Raw genomic sequence first — 14,766 nt, 5'->3', positions numbered from 1 at the left:
AAGCTCTCTCCTGTTCCCACCAACACTGGGTTTTTCTGGGGCACCTACAACTGTTTGCTCAAACTGTCTCCTGGGTGGATCTCTTCCTCGGGAGGAGAACCCACGTCTCCTCCTGCCTTTCACCCTTCACAAGTGCCTAACCCTGAGCTGGGTTGGGGCTGAGCCATTTGAGGGGACTCACCTGTGATTGTGTAAAGGGCGGTGATTGCCAATAAGATAAAGATGGCCAGGTAGAGATCCAGGCCCAAGGCCAAGTTGATGAATATGGCCCCAGAAAAGATGTCTGCCTGGAAGGAGAGGAGAGGTGGGTTTGGGGTGAGAGACACCAGCTGAGGCACGTCTGTCAGCTGCAGGGACAGGTAGGAGGGCTTGGAGAGGTTAGCAGAAACCGACTCCTAAGTCATGTTAAAGCCTGTGATTTCTGGGGCCCCATGCTGGCCCACAACCCCTTAACCTTTGGCTGAAATTTCACAATTAGTGGTTCATATCCTTATCCCCAGTTGAGAATATGAAAGACAAACAGCACACAATTCCATGTATATGAGGTTTCTAAAATAGTCAAACTCATAAAATCTGGGGCTGGAATGGCTGTTACTAGGGGCTGGGGGAAGGTGGAGTTATTAATCAACAGGCATAATCTCTCAGTTAAGTAAGCGGAATAAGCTCTAAAGATCTGCCCCAATTCGCACCGGGTCAACAATATGTGTTGTACACTCAGAATCTGTCAAGAGGTTGGATGGCAAGCTAAGTGTTCTGACCACAGTAAAAGTAAAAACGAAAAACGAAAGGAGGACTTCCCTGGTGGTACGGTGGATAAGACCCCACCTGCCAATGCAGGGGACACTGGTTCAATCCCTGTCTGAGAGGACCCCACAAGCCACAGAGCGACTACTGAGCCTGTGTGCTGCAGCTACTGAAGCCCACGTGCCTAGAATCTGTGCTCTGCAATGAGAGAAGCCGCCGCAATGAGAAGCCTGCGAGCTGCAGCAAGGAGTGGCCCCCGCTCACTGCAACTAGGGAAAGCCCAAACGCAGCAACGAACACCCAGCACAACCAAAAAATAACAATTAATTAATTAAAAATAAACAAAACTAACAGAAATAATAGAAAAATAAGAATATGTATGAAAGAACAAAAGGATATGAACACCTGAAAGACAGTCCTGCTCTATTCCTGAATTTCCCAAAAAGATTCACTCAAGATGATAATAAATATTCCATGATTAAAAAAAAAAAAAAGAATTCTGTAAAAGAGGCCTGTGAAATGCTGAATTAAAGAAAGTTAAGGCCGTTTCTTTACCACACAACTTCTCTGAGCCTTCAGTACACTGTGAATCCCCAGGAGAGAAATGTAGTAAATGACCCTTAACAAACTCACTCAACTGTGGAACTCCGTGTGCCAAGGAACAACTATTAACACCTTGAGGTGCCTCACAACCCACTTTGTGGGCTGCTGCTGTGAACTGTTACCCTTCATTTACACCTCAGTGTAAAAGGTTTATTAGATCTACTCCCAAATACAAGTGTGAGTGCTGGAGTCTGTGAGAGGGAAAAACACCCTCACCCTGGAACGGAGAGAGATGTAAACACCACCATAATTTTATCTCCTCTGTCTAGATGGGATCCATCTGGATTCAAACACAGCCAGAGCATCACCAAGAAGCTCCTGTGTGACAGGCTTGGTGATAGATGGCTTTATCTAGATCGGAGGTGCCCAACCTCTGGGCCAGTACCTCCTGTCAGATCGATGATGGCATTGGATTAGAAATAAAGTGCACAATAAATGTAATGCACTTGAATCAACTTGAAACCATCCCCTGCCCCCGAGTCCATGGAAAAATTGTCTTCCGTAAAACCAGTCCCTGGTGCCAAAAAGGCTGGAGACTGTGGATGTAGATTATCTCACGTAAGTTTAGGGGGAATCACTCCCTCTTCATTCCTGAATTCACTAGTGCCTGATGCAGTTATTTTTCCCCCTGCCTCCTTTAGCCCCATAAAGAACTTTCTACCCAGCTGGTTGGTGCAGTTAAACCAACAGAGAGCCCTGGAGTCACCCAAAATGAATGTTCGTGTGTTCTCCAAAATACTTCCAGAAGGACAGTATTAAGGGATGATGGTGGTGAACCTTTTGTTTTCAAATCTCTAGATGCAAAAAAACTAGGCTTTCCCTAGATGCAGCGCAAGGACTGTTTTATTGAATAAAACTGAACACATTTCAGAGCATGTAAGGGGCCACCCAGTCAGGCCCTGGGGAAGGGGGTCCTTGCATCTTCTCTTGATTCTTATCGTCACTTCTACTCCTCCTCACAGCTCTTCGGGGCCTCCAGTGGCTCAGGTCCCATCGACCAAATCTCCTATTCCCTGCCTCTTGGTTGGCAGAGAGCTCATCTCACACCAGCTCTGAGCTTCCAGACTAATTCCTGGCCTCCTCCCCCAAGTCAGGCCTCCTAAGGACCTAGTGCCTTAGCTCCCGGCAGATTCTCTGGTCCCAAGGGACCTACTGTCCCTGTCTCCCTGGAAGAGGAAGAGAGGCTGATCCAGGACATGGGGAGAGAGATGGTGATTTAGAAAGAGACCCCGGCCCTTATGGTTGGTGGTGAGAGGACCTGGGTTTTATCCCCAGTGCTGCTAGGATAGGTCTGAGTGACCCTGGATAAGACATTTCACCTCTCCCTGTCTCAGTGTTCTTCTCTTTAAAGTGAGAAGTTCTGACTCCCGGGGCTTGTGATTCTCAGTGGCTGGACCTGGAGAAGATCTGCAGCTGAGGAAAGCATTCCCCTCCCAGGTCTGAGACCTCTTCTACCTTGCCTTCTGGAACAGCTAAGGCTGAAGAGGAAGAAAGAGCCCCTGCTGCAAAAAGCCTCGCTACGAGTGAAATGGCCACTCCTGCTAGACTCTGCACTCTGGGCCACGTGGAACTGTGATGAGTGTTCACAAAGTCAGTCTCTCCCCTCTGAGGCCTCTCTACTATCACTAAAGTTATTTCAGTTTGAGGAGTTCCATTCATTGGAATGTTGTTAAATGTGCACACTGTAGATTCAGTGAATTAGCTAATAAGCATAAGTGAGCTATAAAAAGATTACAAGGCTGTTTCTCCTGCCTTTAAAATGCCCTTGTTTTATTTTCCAGAGAAGTTAATTTGTAATGCTTTATGACAACAAGCCATAGCAGACTATGATACCCTCATTAATATTTGCCTTGCCATCATTAGTCACAAATAAGTAATGCAATTCCTAAAATAACACTATAAAACAAAGTCTATAGAGACTTTGTTTATGGGAACTGTTGGGCTAATCGAAATCTTGCTCTTATAATATGCACTGTTTCCAGTTAACAGGAAAGATAAAGAATTTCAAGAAAAACTCCCTCATGAATTGGAAAAACTCTTCCTTGGAAAGTTCTTCCTCCTATGAGTCATTCTTAACTTTAAGAATGAATTCTCTCTGCCCTTGGAACCCTGAAAGTCATCAGGTGTGACCAAAGACGTGATAGCTAAGCTTATTCTTAACCCCAGGCACTCTGACATGTCTTGGGGTCTCTTAGGTGCCCACACATTTCTCCACTTCATAAGAACAGTTTTTCCTCCATATCTAGGGGATTTTACAGTTGACCAAGGACTTTTAGATACATACATTGTTCTGATTCTCAAAACAAGGTAACCGGACAAGTGAACTGACTCTACTTTATAAATGAGAGAGAAAAACTCAATGACTTGCTCAAGGGCTAAAATCCAGGTTTTCCATCTCCAAATCCAATGACTTCCCACAACATTCAAAGGTAAATGTCTTCCTTTCTGGAATATTTTCTGCAGAGAGCAAGGTCTTTTTTTAATTGAAAAAAAAATGTGTTTACTTCTTTTTAAAATAAAATAATTATGTTGTATGATTTCAAAACAATAGCACAGAAAGTTATACATTGAAAGTTAATACAGTCTTGCTTCTATCACTAGACCCAAAGATGACCACTGTTGAGAGCCTTTCATCCACCAGAGGATTTTTAGGTGGCTGGCTGAAATCTGTATATCAACTGTTTGCTCCATGGCCCCTAAAAAATAATTGTGAAGATGGAAATATGGGGAAATGTTTATAGTCTGATACTAAGAAGGGGGAGAATGACCACAAAATGGCTTGTGTATTCTGAATGCAGCTCTCTAAAGGAAAACCCACTACAGGCCAAGTCAAACTGTGAAAATGTCTGTGTCATAATTATAGGGTTATGGGTGCTTTTCCCCTCCAGATTTTCTTAAATGCCATCATTATATTTTTCTTACAGTTCCAAAGGTGAGGAAACAGAAATTTAACAACACAATATATTCCCTATGGATATATGAATAATACACATTTCATAGTAAAAATATTCTTAAAATAGACTAGAAGAACACATACCAAGTTCAAGATAATGTTTACCTTTTAAGAAGAAGGAAATGGGGTCCAAAGGTTATAGATGAGCTTTATCTATTTTATTTTATTTCTTTTTTTTTTTAATGATAAGCTATTTAGATCTATAGAATCTTGGTGGTAGTACTAGCTATATTATTTTTGTACTTTACTGTATGTTCAAAGCATTTCACTACTTTTTGATTCATAAAATTTGAGGACTGGATGTGGAATATACCACCAGCTTTGATATAAAAGAACTTGCCTCTAATCCTGTGAGATCAATTATCTCATAGCTCATCCCAAATTGCTCCTTCTCTAAACCCCTCTTAGCCCTTACTAAAGAAGGAAGGAAGGAAATGAGGGGGTGGGGGACACAGAAATTTTTCCCAGTGCTGCTAAGCAAAACCAACTTGAAGTGAACTAGACATTTATGGTCCTCTAGACCAGGGGCCAGCAAACTTCTTCTGTAAAGGCTCACATCATACATGTTTTAAGCTTTGCAGGACATACAGTTTCTGTCCAACCTGAGCAAAGCCATCTACTGTTGAAGCATGAAAACAGCCAAAGATGATACATCAATTAACGGGCATGACTGTGTTCCAATAAAACTTTATTTACAAAAACAGGAAGATGGATTTAGCCTTTGAAAGCTTGACTGAACAAGCTCTATGGAACTCACAAGGAACAATAAAATACAAATCCAGTTGGAAACCCTCTTAGAGTAACTAATCTCATTAGCCTTGGGCAGGTTATTTAGTCTTAGTTTTGATGCTTTGAAATTCTGTGGTTTTACATGTGTGCATTTGCTGCCCATTCTAGTCTGAGTTGTATCAGAGTATCCAGTAAATTTTGCCTGGCAATGAGGTTTGAGATAGAGAACCCAGTTATTCAAATTTCTCTATTTGTGAGTGAATGCACAAGGTAATAAGCATTCAAAACTTAAGCAAAAGCCAAAGCTCTTATTTTCAACCAAAGATACAAAATAGATAGTAAAGTTGCTATAGAAGTTTATTACAGTTGTGATTTGTGATAAGAGTCCCAGGAAACATACACAGGGATGTTTGGTCATCACAAGTAATTCAAAAAATCTGAGGCTTTATCTCAAGTGATCCTACACATTTGAATAAGAGACATGATGCCAGGAAATTTTACAGCACAGAACGCTTCTCTGAACTTGATAAGGCAGGGTGCTAGGGTGGAGTGGGTGGATGGGAAGGAGCCTATAAAATTCTGAGGAATACCTGCTTGTACTGAGTCACTCAGTCATGTCCAACTCTTTGTGACCCCATGGACTATAGTCCACCAGGCTCCTCTGTGCGTGGGGTTTTCCGGGCAAGAATACTGGAATGGGTTGCCATTTCCTTCTCCAGGGATTGAACCCAAGTCTCCTATATTGGCAGGCAGATTCTTTACCACTGTGCCATCAGAGGAGTGCATGGAGGAATAATCAAGTCTGGGTCTCAGAAACTCAGAGTCCAAAAGGACATGGCCACAAGATGGCAGCCAGAGTCAAGGCTCCACGCCACCTGTGGTCAGTGGCCTGGGCCACGTCTGGGACACTGCACCTGAAATGCATTTCACTTTTTCTCTCCTATCAATTACACGCCTACTGGACCCCAACATCCTCCCAAAGCCTTCCTGTCAGGTCCCTGGTTGTTCCCTGTCTGGACGTGGATCTCAAAAGGCCACTCTTCTTTTCTTATCCATCATAAGCTACCCATGCCTCCACACACACAACAGTAGTGATTAATCTCTGTTTGTGTGCAATGACTACCTTATTTTAACTAACGATTCCTTTTGTCCACAAGCCCTGAACTCATGTGCACCTTAATGTGAGTTCCCAGTGAGTACAGTCACTATCGATGTAATTCTTTTAAGGATTTCATGCTCTGTGACCCATGGTGAATCTGAAGTCAGACAAAGCCTAGCCTGTCTGGCCCTCCCTGTCCCTCCCCACTGCCTAAATGGCCCACCTTCAGATCCTTCATGCACCCAGTGTGACCTGACTTCTCCCTTCACAGTCCTCTCAAATCCCACTCTCAGAGACATGGCTATATTGGAAGGTCACTTAACTGGCTATTTTACTTTTCCCCAAGGTCTTGAATTTTGATCTGTTTATCCTGGACTTAGAAGACCCAGGGGACATATTGTCAAAAGTATCAGAGACTCTGCTTCTCAACCTAGCTCTGCTATTGTTTAACCCCACAAAGCCCCTTCTCTTCTCTGGTCCTCAGTTTCCCCACTGAAAAATGGGAGCGTCAATCATAGAACTAGATAATCTATCCCACTCTGTTATCCTATGTCTTCATCCCATCCAAGCACAGTACAGAATTGTGAGAATACAGACAATGGGACTAGAGAAACCCAGACTCCAGTCTTGTCTTTGCCTACACTAGCCACATGACTATTCTCTGAGACTCAGTTTCCTCTTCCATGAAGTGGAAAATAAGTAAAAATCCCCACCCATGCCATACTCTTATGAGGACTTGAGATGGAAGAAGTCAAGGCCCTATTGGAGACTAAATAAAAAGATTGGCACAAAACAAAAGGCAGAGGTCATCCTTCATATGCATTTTTCAAGGGATCACTGGCTCTGGGCATTGGGTGGACATTGGACAAGGCCTCCAGTAAGCAGCCCCAGAAATCACGCAGAAAGGGTGCAAGTTTCTTCAGTCACGTCTGACTCTTTGTGACCTTCTGGACTGTAGATCACTCAGCTCCTCTGTCCATGGGATTCTCTAGGAAAGAGTACTGGAGTGGGTTGCCATATTCTCCTCCAGGGAATCTTCCCAATCTATATCTCTTACGTCTCCTGCATTGGCAGGCAGGCTCTTTACCACTAGTACCACCTAGGAAGCCCATAGTCCATACTAAGTACTATTCAAAAGTAAAATTCAGAAGAAGCCAAGTGCTGAGGAGAGGATGGACTCCATCAGGATCTGAGCTGAGGGAGGCTGCCCCTCAGGTACCTGTGGGCTCCCACATCCAGGAGGTTTAATCAGTAACCTGAACTATAGGTGAGGCGACTGGGAAGGCAGACAGAGAGGCTGAGCCCTGAGCTTATTTATATGACCGCTGCTACATTGCTCCAAGGGCGAAGCTCAGCCAGCAGACTTTCCCCCACCTGAACTGTGGACTTGGAGAAGGTTGGCTTCCAAGAAAGGGAATGCTGGTGCCCCCCTCTACATGCTCACTAGACAGGTGCCACCTCACAAGCTGAATCAGGGAGCAAGGAGCGGTCCCCATCAGCTTCTACAGGTGCCAGGGTCACCTCTGCACCCTTCTGCTTACATTCCTTTCCTCCTCTCGCCCTGCCCTCCCCTCCCTCAGGAAGCCTGATTTCTCCACCCCTCCCAGCAACTCCCAGTCCAGTCTATACACACCAGTCTCTAAGGAAATAAGACTGAAATGCCCGGGGTTTTCATCTTGTAACTAAAAACTACCCTGAAGGAAGGGAGGAAAAAGTGAAGGAGTGGAATCACACAGGCACCAGTCAAGGGTAGCAGCCCCTGATGTCAGGAAGCTGGGGAGGGAGAGAACAGTGAGGCTGGGTGTCAGTCCCAACTCCAATCAAAGCCCTACGGGCCCAATTCCTGAGCCCATGTTCCCACTGAGACCATTCAGTCAGGACATTTGCTTCAATGGTTCTGGGAGAACCGATGTCCAAAGAATGCAAAAGAATGAACTTGGACTCTACTTCACATCATGGATCAAATGATGTGGATCAAATACCTCAATGTAAGAGCTAAGACTATAAAACTCTTAGGAACAAACATAGCATTCAACCTTCATGATCTTGGATTTGGCGATGGATTCTTAGAAATGAAACCAAAAGCACGAGCGAAAAAAGAAAAAACATAAATTGGACTTCATCAAGATTTAAAACTTTTATGCATCAGAGGACACTAAAGTGAAAAGACAACCCACAGAATGGGAGAAAATATTTGCAAATCATATATCAGATAAGGGTAAGTTATTCAGAATATATAAAGAACAATTTCAATGCAACAACAATAAGACAACCCAATCAAAAAAAAGCATAAGAATGTAAGAGGTAATAATATAAAACAGAAAAATAATTGTGGTAGTCTGCAAATATATATATACATATATATGTATTTCCTCTAGAGAAAGAAAACAGTCAAATGCCAAGTGTAAATTTCATGTGAACCCTAATTCAAGCAAATTAACTGAAACAAGACATTTTTCAGATAATCAGGAAAATCTGAATATGGACCAGGTGTTAAACTACCTAAAATAAGAAATTACTATAAATTTTGTTAAGCATGATAACAGCGTAATGGTTATGTGTTTTCAAAAGTTAAAGGTGCATTCCAAAGAATCTACAGTGAAATGACATGATGTCTGGCATTTGACTTAAAATTCTACTGGAGAAAAAAGGGTGGAAAGGAAGAGATGAACCAAGAATGGCAAAATGTTGTTCACTGTGAAAGCCAAGTGACAAGACTAGGTCCAGATTCTGACCCTGACAGGGTATAGAGGCTTACAGCTTTATGTCAGGGCCAGCCCTCAGGTATCCATTACTTCCTTTTAATCTTCTACTAAGAACAGCTTTCACTGAACCTTCTCCAACCACTGATGTCTTCAACCTTCCCCACAGTAAGGAGGTCTGTGTGTTCACTCCTTGATGTGTGAAATAGGACTTTACCCTCAGAAGCAAGAAGGCCTAAGGGACCGAGTTAATAGCAACACAGCACTACCCTTTGTGCGCCAGCATCTGCTGAGGAGCAAGAGTGGGCAGGTTCTGAGCCAGCCAGCGCCCAGCACCCGGGGCGGGGGACTCACCGAGATCTTGGTGAAAATGTACAGCACCAGGGACAGGACTGACAGGTAGACCTGGATCCGCTGGCCTCCAAATCGCTTCCGCAGGTACTCTGGCATCGTCACCACCTGTACGGACGGAAGGGCGGTCACTGCCAGCCTAGGTGATCAGAAGGCCCAGAGCAAGCAGAGCAGGGCATCCACTCTGGCGTCAGAGGTGTGACCCTGCTGGTCAGAGAAGTCTGAGAGGTGTCCAGGTGTCCCTGTCCTCCAGCCACTTGCTCATCTCAATTCCACACGCCCGACCACTGCAGAGGCAACTTGGTATCATCCCAGGACATAGTAGGTGCCCAATAAACAATGTTTTAATGAACACATGACTGCATATAACCAAGAAGACAGATCCTTGCCTTGAAGGAGGGAGGGATAGATAAATAGATAGGTGTGCATCTGTGCTCGGTCATGTCCAACTATTTTTGGACCCCATGGACTATAGCCCCCTAAGGCTCCTCCGTCCGTGGGATTTTCCAGGCAAGAATACTGGAGCAGGTGGCCATTTCCTCCTCCAAGGGCTCTTCCTGACCCAGGAATTAAACCCGCATGTCCTGCATCGCAGGTGGGTTCTTTACCACAGTGCCACTGGGAAGCCCCTAAATAGATAGTCTTATACAGAGCACCTACTGTAAACAAGATGCCATAACCACGGCGGGACCTTTTCAGTCACTGAAACGAGATGGCCAGGCCGGGTGCACGCTTCGCCCTGCTCTGCGCAGAAGCCTTGCCAAGGGCCGTGGCTGCAGACCAGCTCAGCTGCTCTCCCAGCTCCTGTCTGCAAATTCCAACCACACTCTGTCTCGTGTCCTCAACCCTGAGCCTGCCGTCTCCTGGAATCAGACGTGTGTCACCAACAGTCCATGAGCCTCCAGGAGAGAGACGCATGGTCTACCTGCGCTTCCTCTTTACTGCTTTCAGCTTCCAAGGCACGGATATCAGGTAGTAGATGCTCATTACATCTCACTGGATGCATGATTCTAAAGCTGTCTCATGTAAAATGCCAGAGGTTTAGTCAAGAGACTGAACACGCTATTTGGTAGATAAGCGCCAGCTGCATGCTCAGCAAACAAGGACTGCCGATGTTTGTAAACGAAAAGAAACTATGGTTCTTTTTCTCGTGCTGCTTCCCTTCCGGGGGCAGAGGCAGACGGTTATGTATCGTGAGCAATGCATGGCAGTACCTTGCAAGTATTCATTCACCCAGTGTGAGGGAATGTGACAAGTTAGGTGCTGAATAGACTGAGACTGCTTAGGACCGCTTCCTAGAGGGGCAAGTCGTGGCCAAGTGGATCTATTTAATGCCTCTGAGAGCAGTTGGGAACCTTATAGCCCAGCAAAGAGCCAAGTCATAGGCTCTTGTCCCAAAGTCTCCTCTGCTTTCCAGGAGGACCAGTTCACACAAATGCTTGCCAGCAGGAAAATACATCTTACCGAATCACAGAGCAGATACTTACCCCCGCCTTAATGTAAATGGGGACAAACACCCAGCCCAGCACAACCACCAAAATCAGGGCCTAAAACCGAAAAGGAGGGGGAGTCAGACCAGGAGGAGACTTAGCCACGCTGCTGCCTGCAGGGCCTAAGGCTGCTCCAGAACAACCACCTGGCATTTTCTCTTTGAGCTCTAGGGACATCTTCCCAAGGGATATCAGTGACTGACGGAGGCCTGTGATGCCTGATGAGCCCATGGGAACAATAGTTGGGCAACCGTGGACAGGGACCCGGGCAGCTACCCACTGGTATCACAGTCCCTTCGGCCTTCTCCCTGGTTTACAGGAGTAAGATACCATTTACAAAGCTTTTAAAAATAATAATAATAATATTGGAAATCTGGTGGTAAGTATTTCCAAACCTCTAAAGTGGTTAAAAGGGTACGAGAGGGCTTGGCTTTTTTTAATTTAGTTTTAATTGGAGGATAATTGCTTTACAATGTTGTGTTGGTTTCTGCCGTACAACAACATGAATCAGCCATAAGTATACATATATCCTCTCCCTCTTGAACCTCCCCCACCACATCCCATCGCTCAAGGCCATTGCAGAGCACCAGGCTGAGCTCCCTATGCTTTATAGCAGCTTCCCACTAGCTATCTATTTTACACATGGTAACGTATATACGTCAGTGCTACACTCTCAATTTGCCCCACCCTTTTAAAAGGAGAAAGAAACACTAACGCCATCACGTCAGTGATCTCTCATGGTGGAAGAGGAGCAGGACTCTGGGGGCCTGAAACTGAGCCCCTCCACCCCTGCACTGCAATGTGGCCCCGGGAGGTTCTCTAACATCTAGAGCGTCTCTGAGTGTAAACTGAGCTGGCCGACTACTGAAGCTGCTTCCAGCACCAGGACACAGTGTCTCTAGAGTTACTCACATTCCATTCAAAGCCCCCAGTGGCAATTCCTGCAGCTGCTCCGGTCCCCGCCAGTCCCACGAAGTGGCCGCTTCCAATGTTACTGGCAAACAGAGAGGCTCCAATCTGGAAACACAAAAAGTTCAGGTGAGGACTCTGTGCTTCACCAGGACACTCAAGGCCAGACCAAAGATAGAAGAGACACGGCAACCAAGAGAAGGATAAGAAAGAGCAGAAGCCGGCCAGGAACCTGACTGCTAGAGTCTGCTGGGACCACTGGTTCAGAAGGTGAATGTGGGGACTTGGGTAATGGTGAAGATAAAAAGGGGAGGACTGGTGGAGCCGTGGGATGTATCCCCAGATGAGATCTCTGTGAGACCTTTGTGAGCCCAATGCTCAACAGTTAAGGAGGTCTGGTATGCCCCACAGCCTGTCAGGCCTCCTCTGGGTCTCCTCAGAGGCTGGGCATGCAGGTGCAGGGCCTCCGCCATTCATCTCAGTGGTCTCCAGCACTGCTGACTGGGGACCTTGACCAATTCAGGCTCTCAGGAAATGGGGACAGTTTCGTTGAAAGAAATCATTTAAAAGGAAGCCTCTGGACCTCAGATCACTAGCTACTTGTCAAAGAAGGCAAGGGGTAGGGCCAGTAATTTCCAAGTGACTCCTAGCTGTTACATTCTGTAATCCCATTAGCTCCCAAGTTATAAGGAATGCTACTAGTAATAATACTGTCTAAGGTGCTCAGTTGCTCAGTCATGTCTGACTCTTTGTGACCCCATGGACTGTAGCTCACTAGGCTCCTCTGTCCATGAAATTTTCCAGACAAAAATACTGGAGTGGGTTGCCATTTCCTCCTCCAGGGGATCTTCTCAACCCAGGGATTGAATTCATATCTCCTGTGTCTCCTGCACTGCAGGAGAATTTCTTTACCACTGAGTCACCAGGGAAACCCAATATCTCTCTAAATTTATATATATATATTTGGTCTTATTGCAAGGCTTGTGGGATCTTAGTTCCCCCACCAGAGATCGAACCTGAGCCCCCAGCAGTGAAAGCATGGAGTTGTCACCACTGGGTGGCCAGGGAATTCCTTCAATATAGTATTTTTACTTTTTATAAAGATCTCAAAGACCCCATATATATATGTACAAAACACTGCATTTTTCAAAGGTATAATATATCTAATAATATAGGCTAGAAGGCAAATTGGAAGGGTGTGTATTAAATACCCAAGAGTGGAAGCCTGGGCGAGGAAAGGAGAATGGGACTGTGACTAGGAGATGAAGGAGGAAGAATCAGGGGAAACGAGAGAGGGATTTGCACTGACTGATCATGATACTGTACCATCGACTCAACTGCATCTGAGATCCAAGAGAACTCCAAAAAGTTCTAGAGTTTTTCTATATCCAGGAAGAGAAGGCAGAGCAACATTTGAAAAGCACCACACTAGTATTAATATAATTATCTCCAATCTTGCTGAGCAATGCAGGGAGGCTCTATTTGTCTAAAAATCCCTAAGATGGTTTAAGTCTGGAACAAAACACATATTTCCCAAAAGGCAGATTATTGTTCCAAGGAACTGTCCTAACTCTCCCTCAATATATGATTTATAGCTGATATGCTTAGTGTCATATGCCAAGTCAGAGGAGAGGGTCTGGAGGTCTCCAGAATGATGAGAAGATGATGGTGTAAGTGGCTTCATTCATTCATTCCACAAATGTTAATTAGCACCTATTCAGTATGTCAAGCTCTATTCTAGACACTGGGGATTCCTCTATGAAAAGCACTGACAAAAAACAAAAAAGAAAAAGAGAGATCAGTGCTGTGAAGAGAATAGAAAAGCGTGATAGAGTGATCCTCTGTGGGGTGTCTAAACTGAGATCAAAATGATAAAAGAAGTTGACCACGCTGAGATCAGAGGGAAAACATCCCAGCAAAGATCACCCCTCTGGCCAAGTAGGAAGGTCATCGTGGTTGGAAAGCAGAAAGAAGGCCAGAGTGGCTGGGTGGAGTGAGATGAGGTTGGAAAGCTGGGAGGGGTCCATCACGTAGGTCCAAGTGGGTCGCAGTAGGCGTGTGGATTTTGCTCTGTGATGGGAAGCCACTGGAGGGTTTCAAGCAGGGGAGGGACAGGATCTAACCTGTTTTCAAGGCTTTCCCTCAAGCGTGTGGAGAGTGTAGTGCTGGGAGCAAAAGAGAAAACAGAAATGTGCAAGAGGCAATTGCTGCTTGTAGATGAGAAGGGACAGTGGCTTGGTCTCTGCTGGTGGCAGTTGAGACAAAGACAAGCATAGACATTGGAGTACATTTCAGAAACAAAGTTGATGATCCTTGTTGATGGATCAGATGTAGGAGACTGGAGAGAGGGGTCATCAAAGATAATGCCTAGAATCAGGACTTCAGTGGTGGGTATCATTCACTGAGAAAGGAAACTGTGTACTTTAATTATTGCAGCTTAAGAACTTTAATCTTTTGTTGCCCATACTTTAAAGTGTGTTGAACAACATATGCTTACTTGCCTTAGTTAAAAAGATATGACCCAGTAAACTCTGCATAAAGAAGTTAATTACCGGGGACTTCCCTGGTGGTCCAGCAGTTAAGGATCCGCCTTCCAGTGCAGGGGACACAGGTTCTGTCCTTGGCCAGAGAACTAAAGCCCTCACATGCCACTACTCCTGAGCCCACACGCAATGAGAAGATCCCAAATGCCACAACGAAGACCCAACAGCCAAAAACAAAAATCATAAATTAAGTAATTAATAAAAAAGAAGTAAATTACCATTGCCTCTGATCATAAATTGAATTCCATGATGTGAAAATTCTATTGCTTCACATTACATTTTGTCCTCATTAAACAAACATTAAAATACTTTGTGAGGCTAAAAAGAAAAAGAAAAGGAAAGAGGAGGAGGGGAAGGAGAAACTGAGAGGAAAGCTGGCTGTTTAAGCACATCCACCTCCTCCTCAAAGCTTGGTGGGAATAACAGTCCACCTTTAATCAGAATTCCCTTCTGCGTGTAGCCTGCCTGTCATGATCCATCATCTTTTTTTTTTCATCTATCATTTCTCAATAAATGATTAAGCCTAATGTTGTATGATTAAGGGCATAATTATCAGTAATGATTAACTGCATTAGATTAACCTTAAGTTTAAGAAGTCCTCTCCAAGATCTTCCCAAAAGGAGACAGTGGACTTTAAGCAGTT

The 14,766-nt window shown here is 44.8% G+C and overlaps 1 protein-coding gene across 2 annotated transcripts in view; it reads right to left on the bottom strand.

The window, feature by feature from the left end:
- SLC5A1 (solute carrier family 5 member 1) overlaps window positions 1-14,766 on the bottom strand; it is a 50,057-nt gene that overhangs the window by 16,778 nt on the left and 18,513 nt on the right. Inside the window, exons 3-6 of one of the 2 annotated variants that reach the window (XM_086348946.1) lie at window positions 11,584-11,688; window positions 10,669-10,728; window positions 9,185-9,289; window positions 182-287 (exon numbers count right to left, since the gene is read on the bottom strand). In XM_086348946.1, the coding sequence (XP_086205072.1) occupies window positions 182-287; window positions 9,185-9,289; window positions 10,669-10,728; window positions 11,584-11,688 (376 nt within the window). The other variant, XM_086348947.1, reaches the window with a different exon arrangement.

This window comes from Bos grunniens, chromosome 17, assembly GCF_055505025.1.
Source record: "Bos grunniens cultivar Pamir isolate PY7600 chromosome 17, Bosgru_T2T1.0, whole genome shotgun sequence".
Lineage (NCBI taxonomy): Eukaryota > Metazoa > Chordata > Mammalia > Artiodactyla > Bovidae > Bos > Bos grunniens.
The sequence above is the reverse complement of the archived record's forward strand: the minus strand, read 5'-3'. Positions and strand labels throughout refer to the sequence as shown.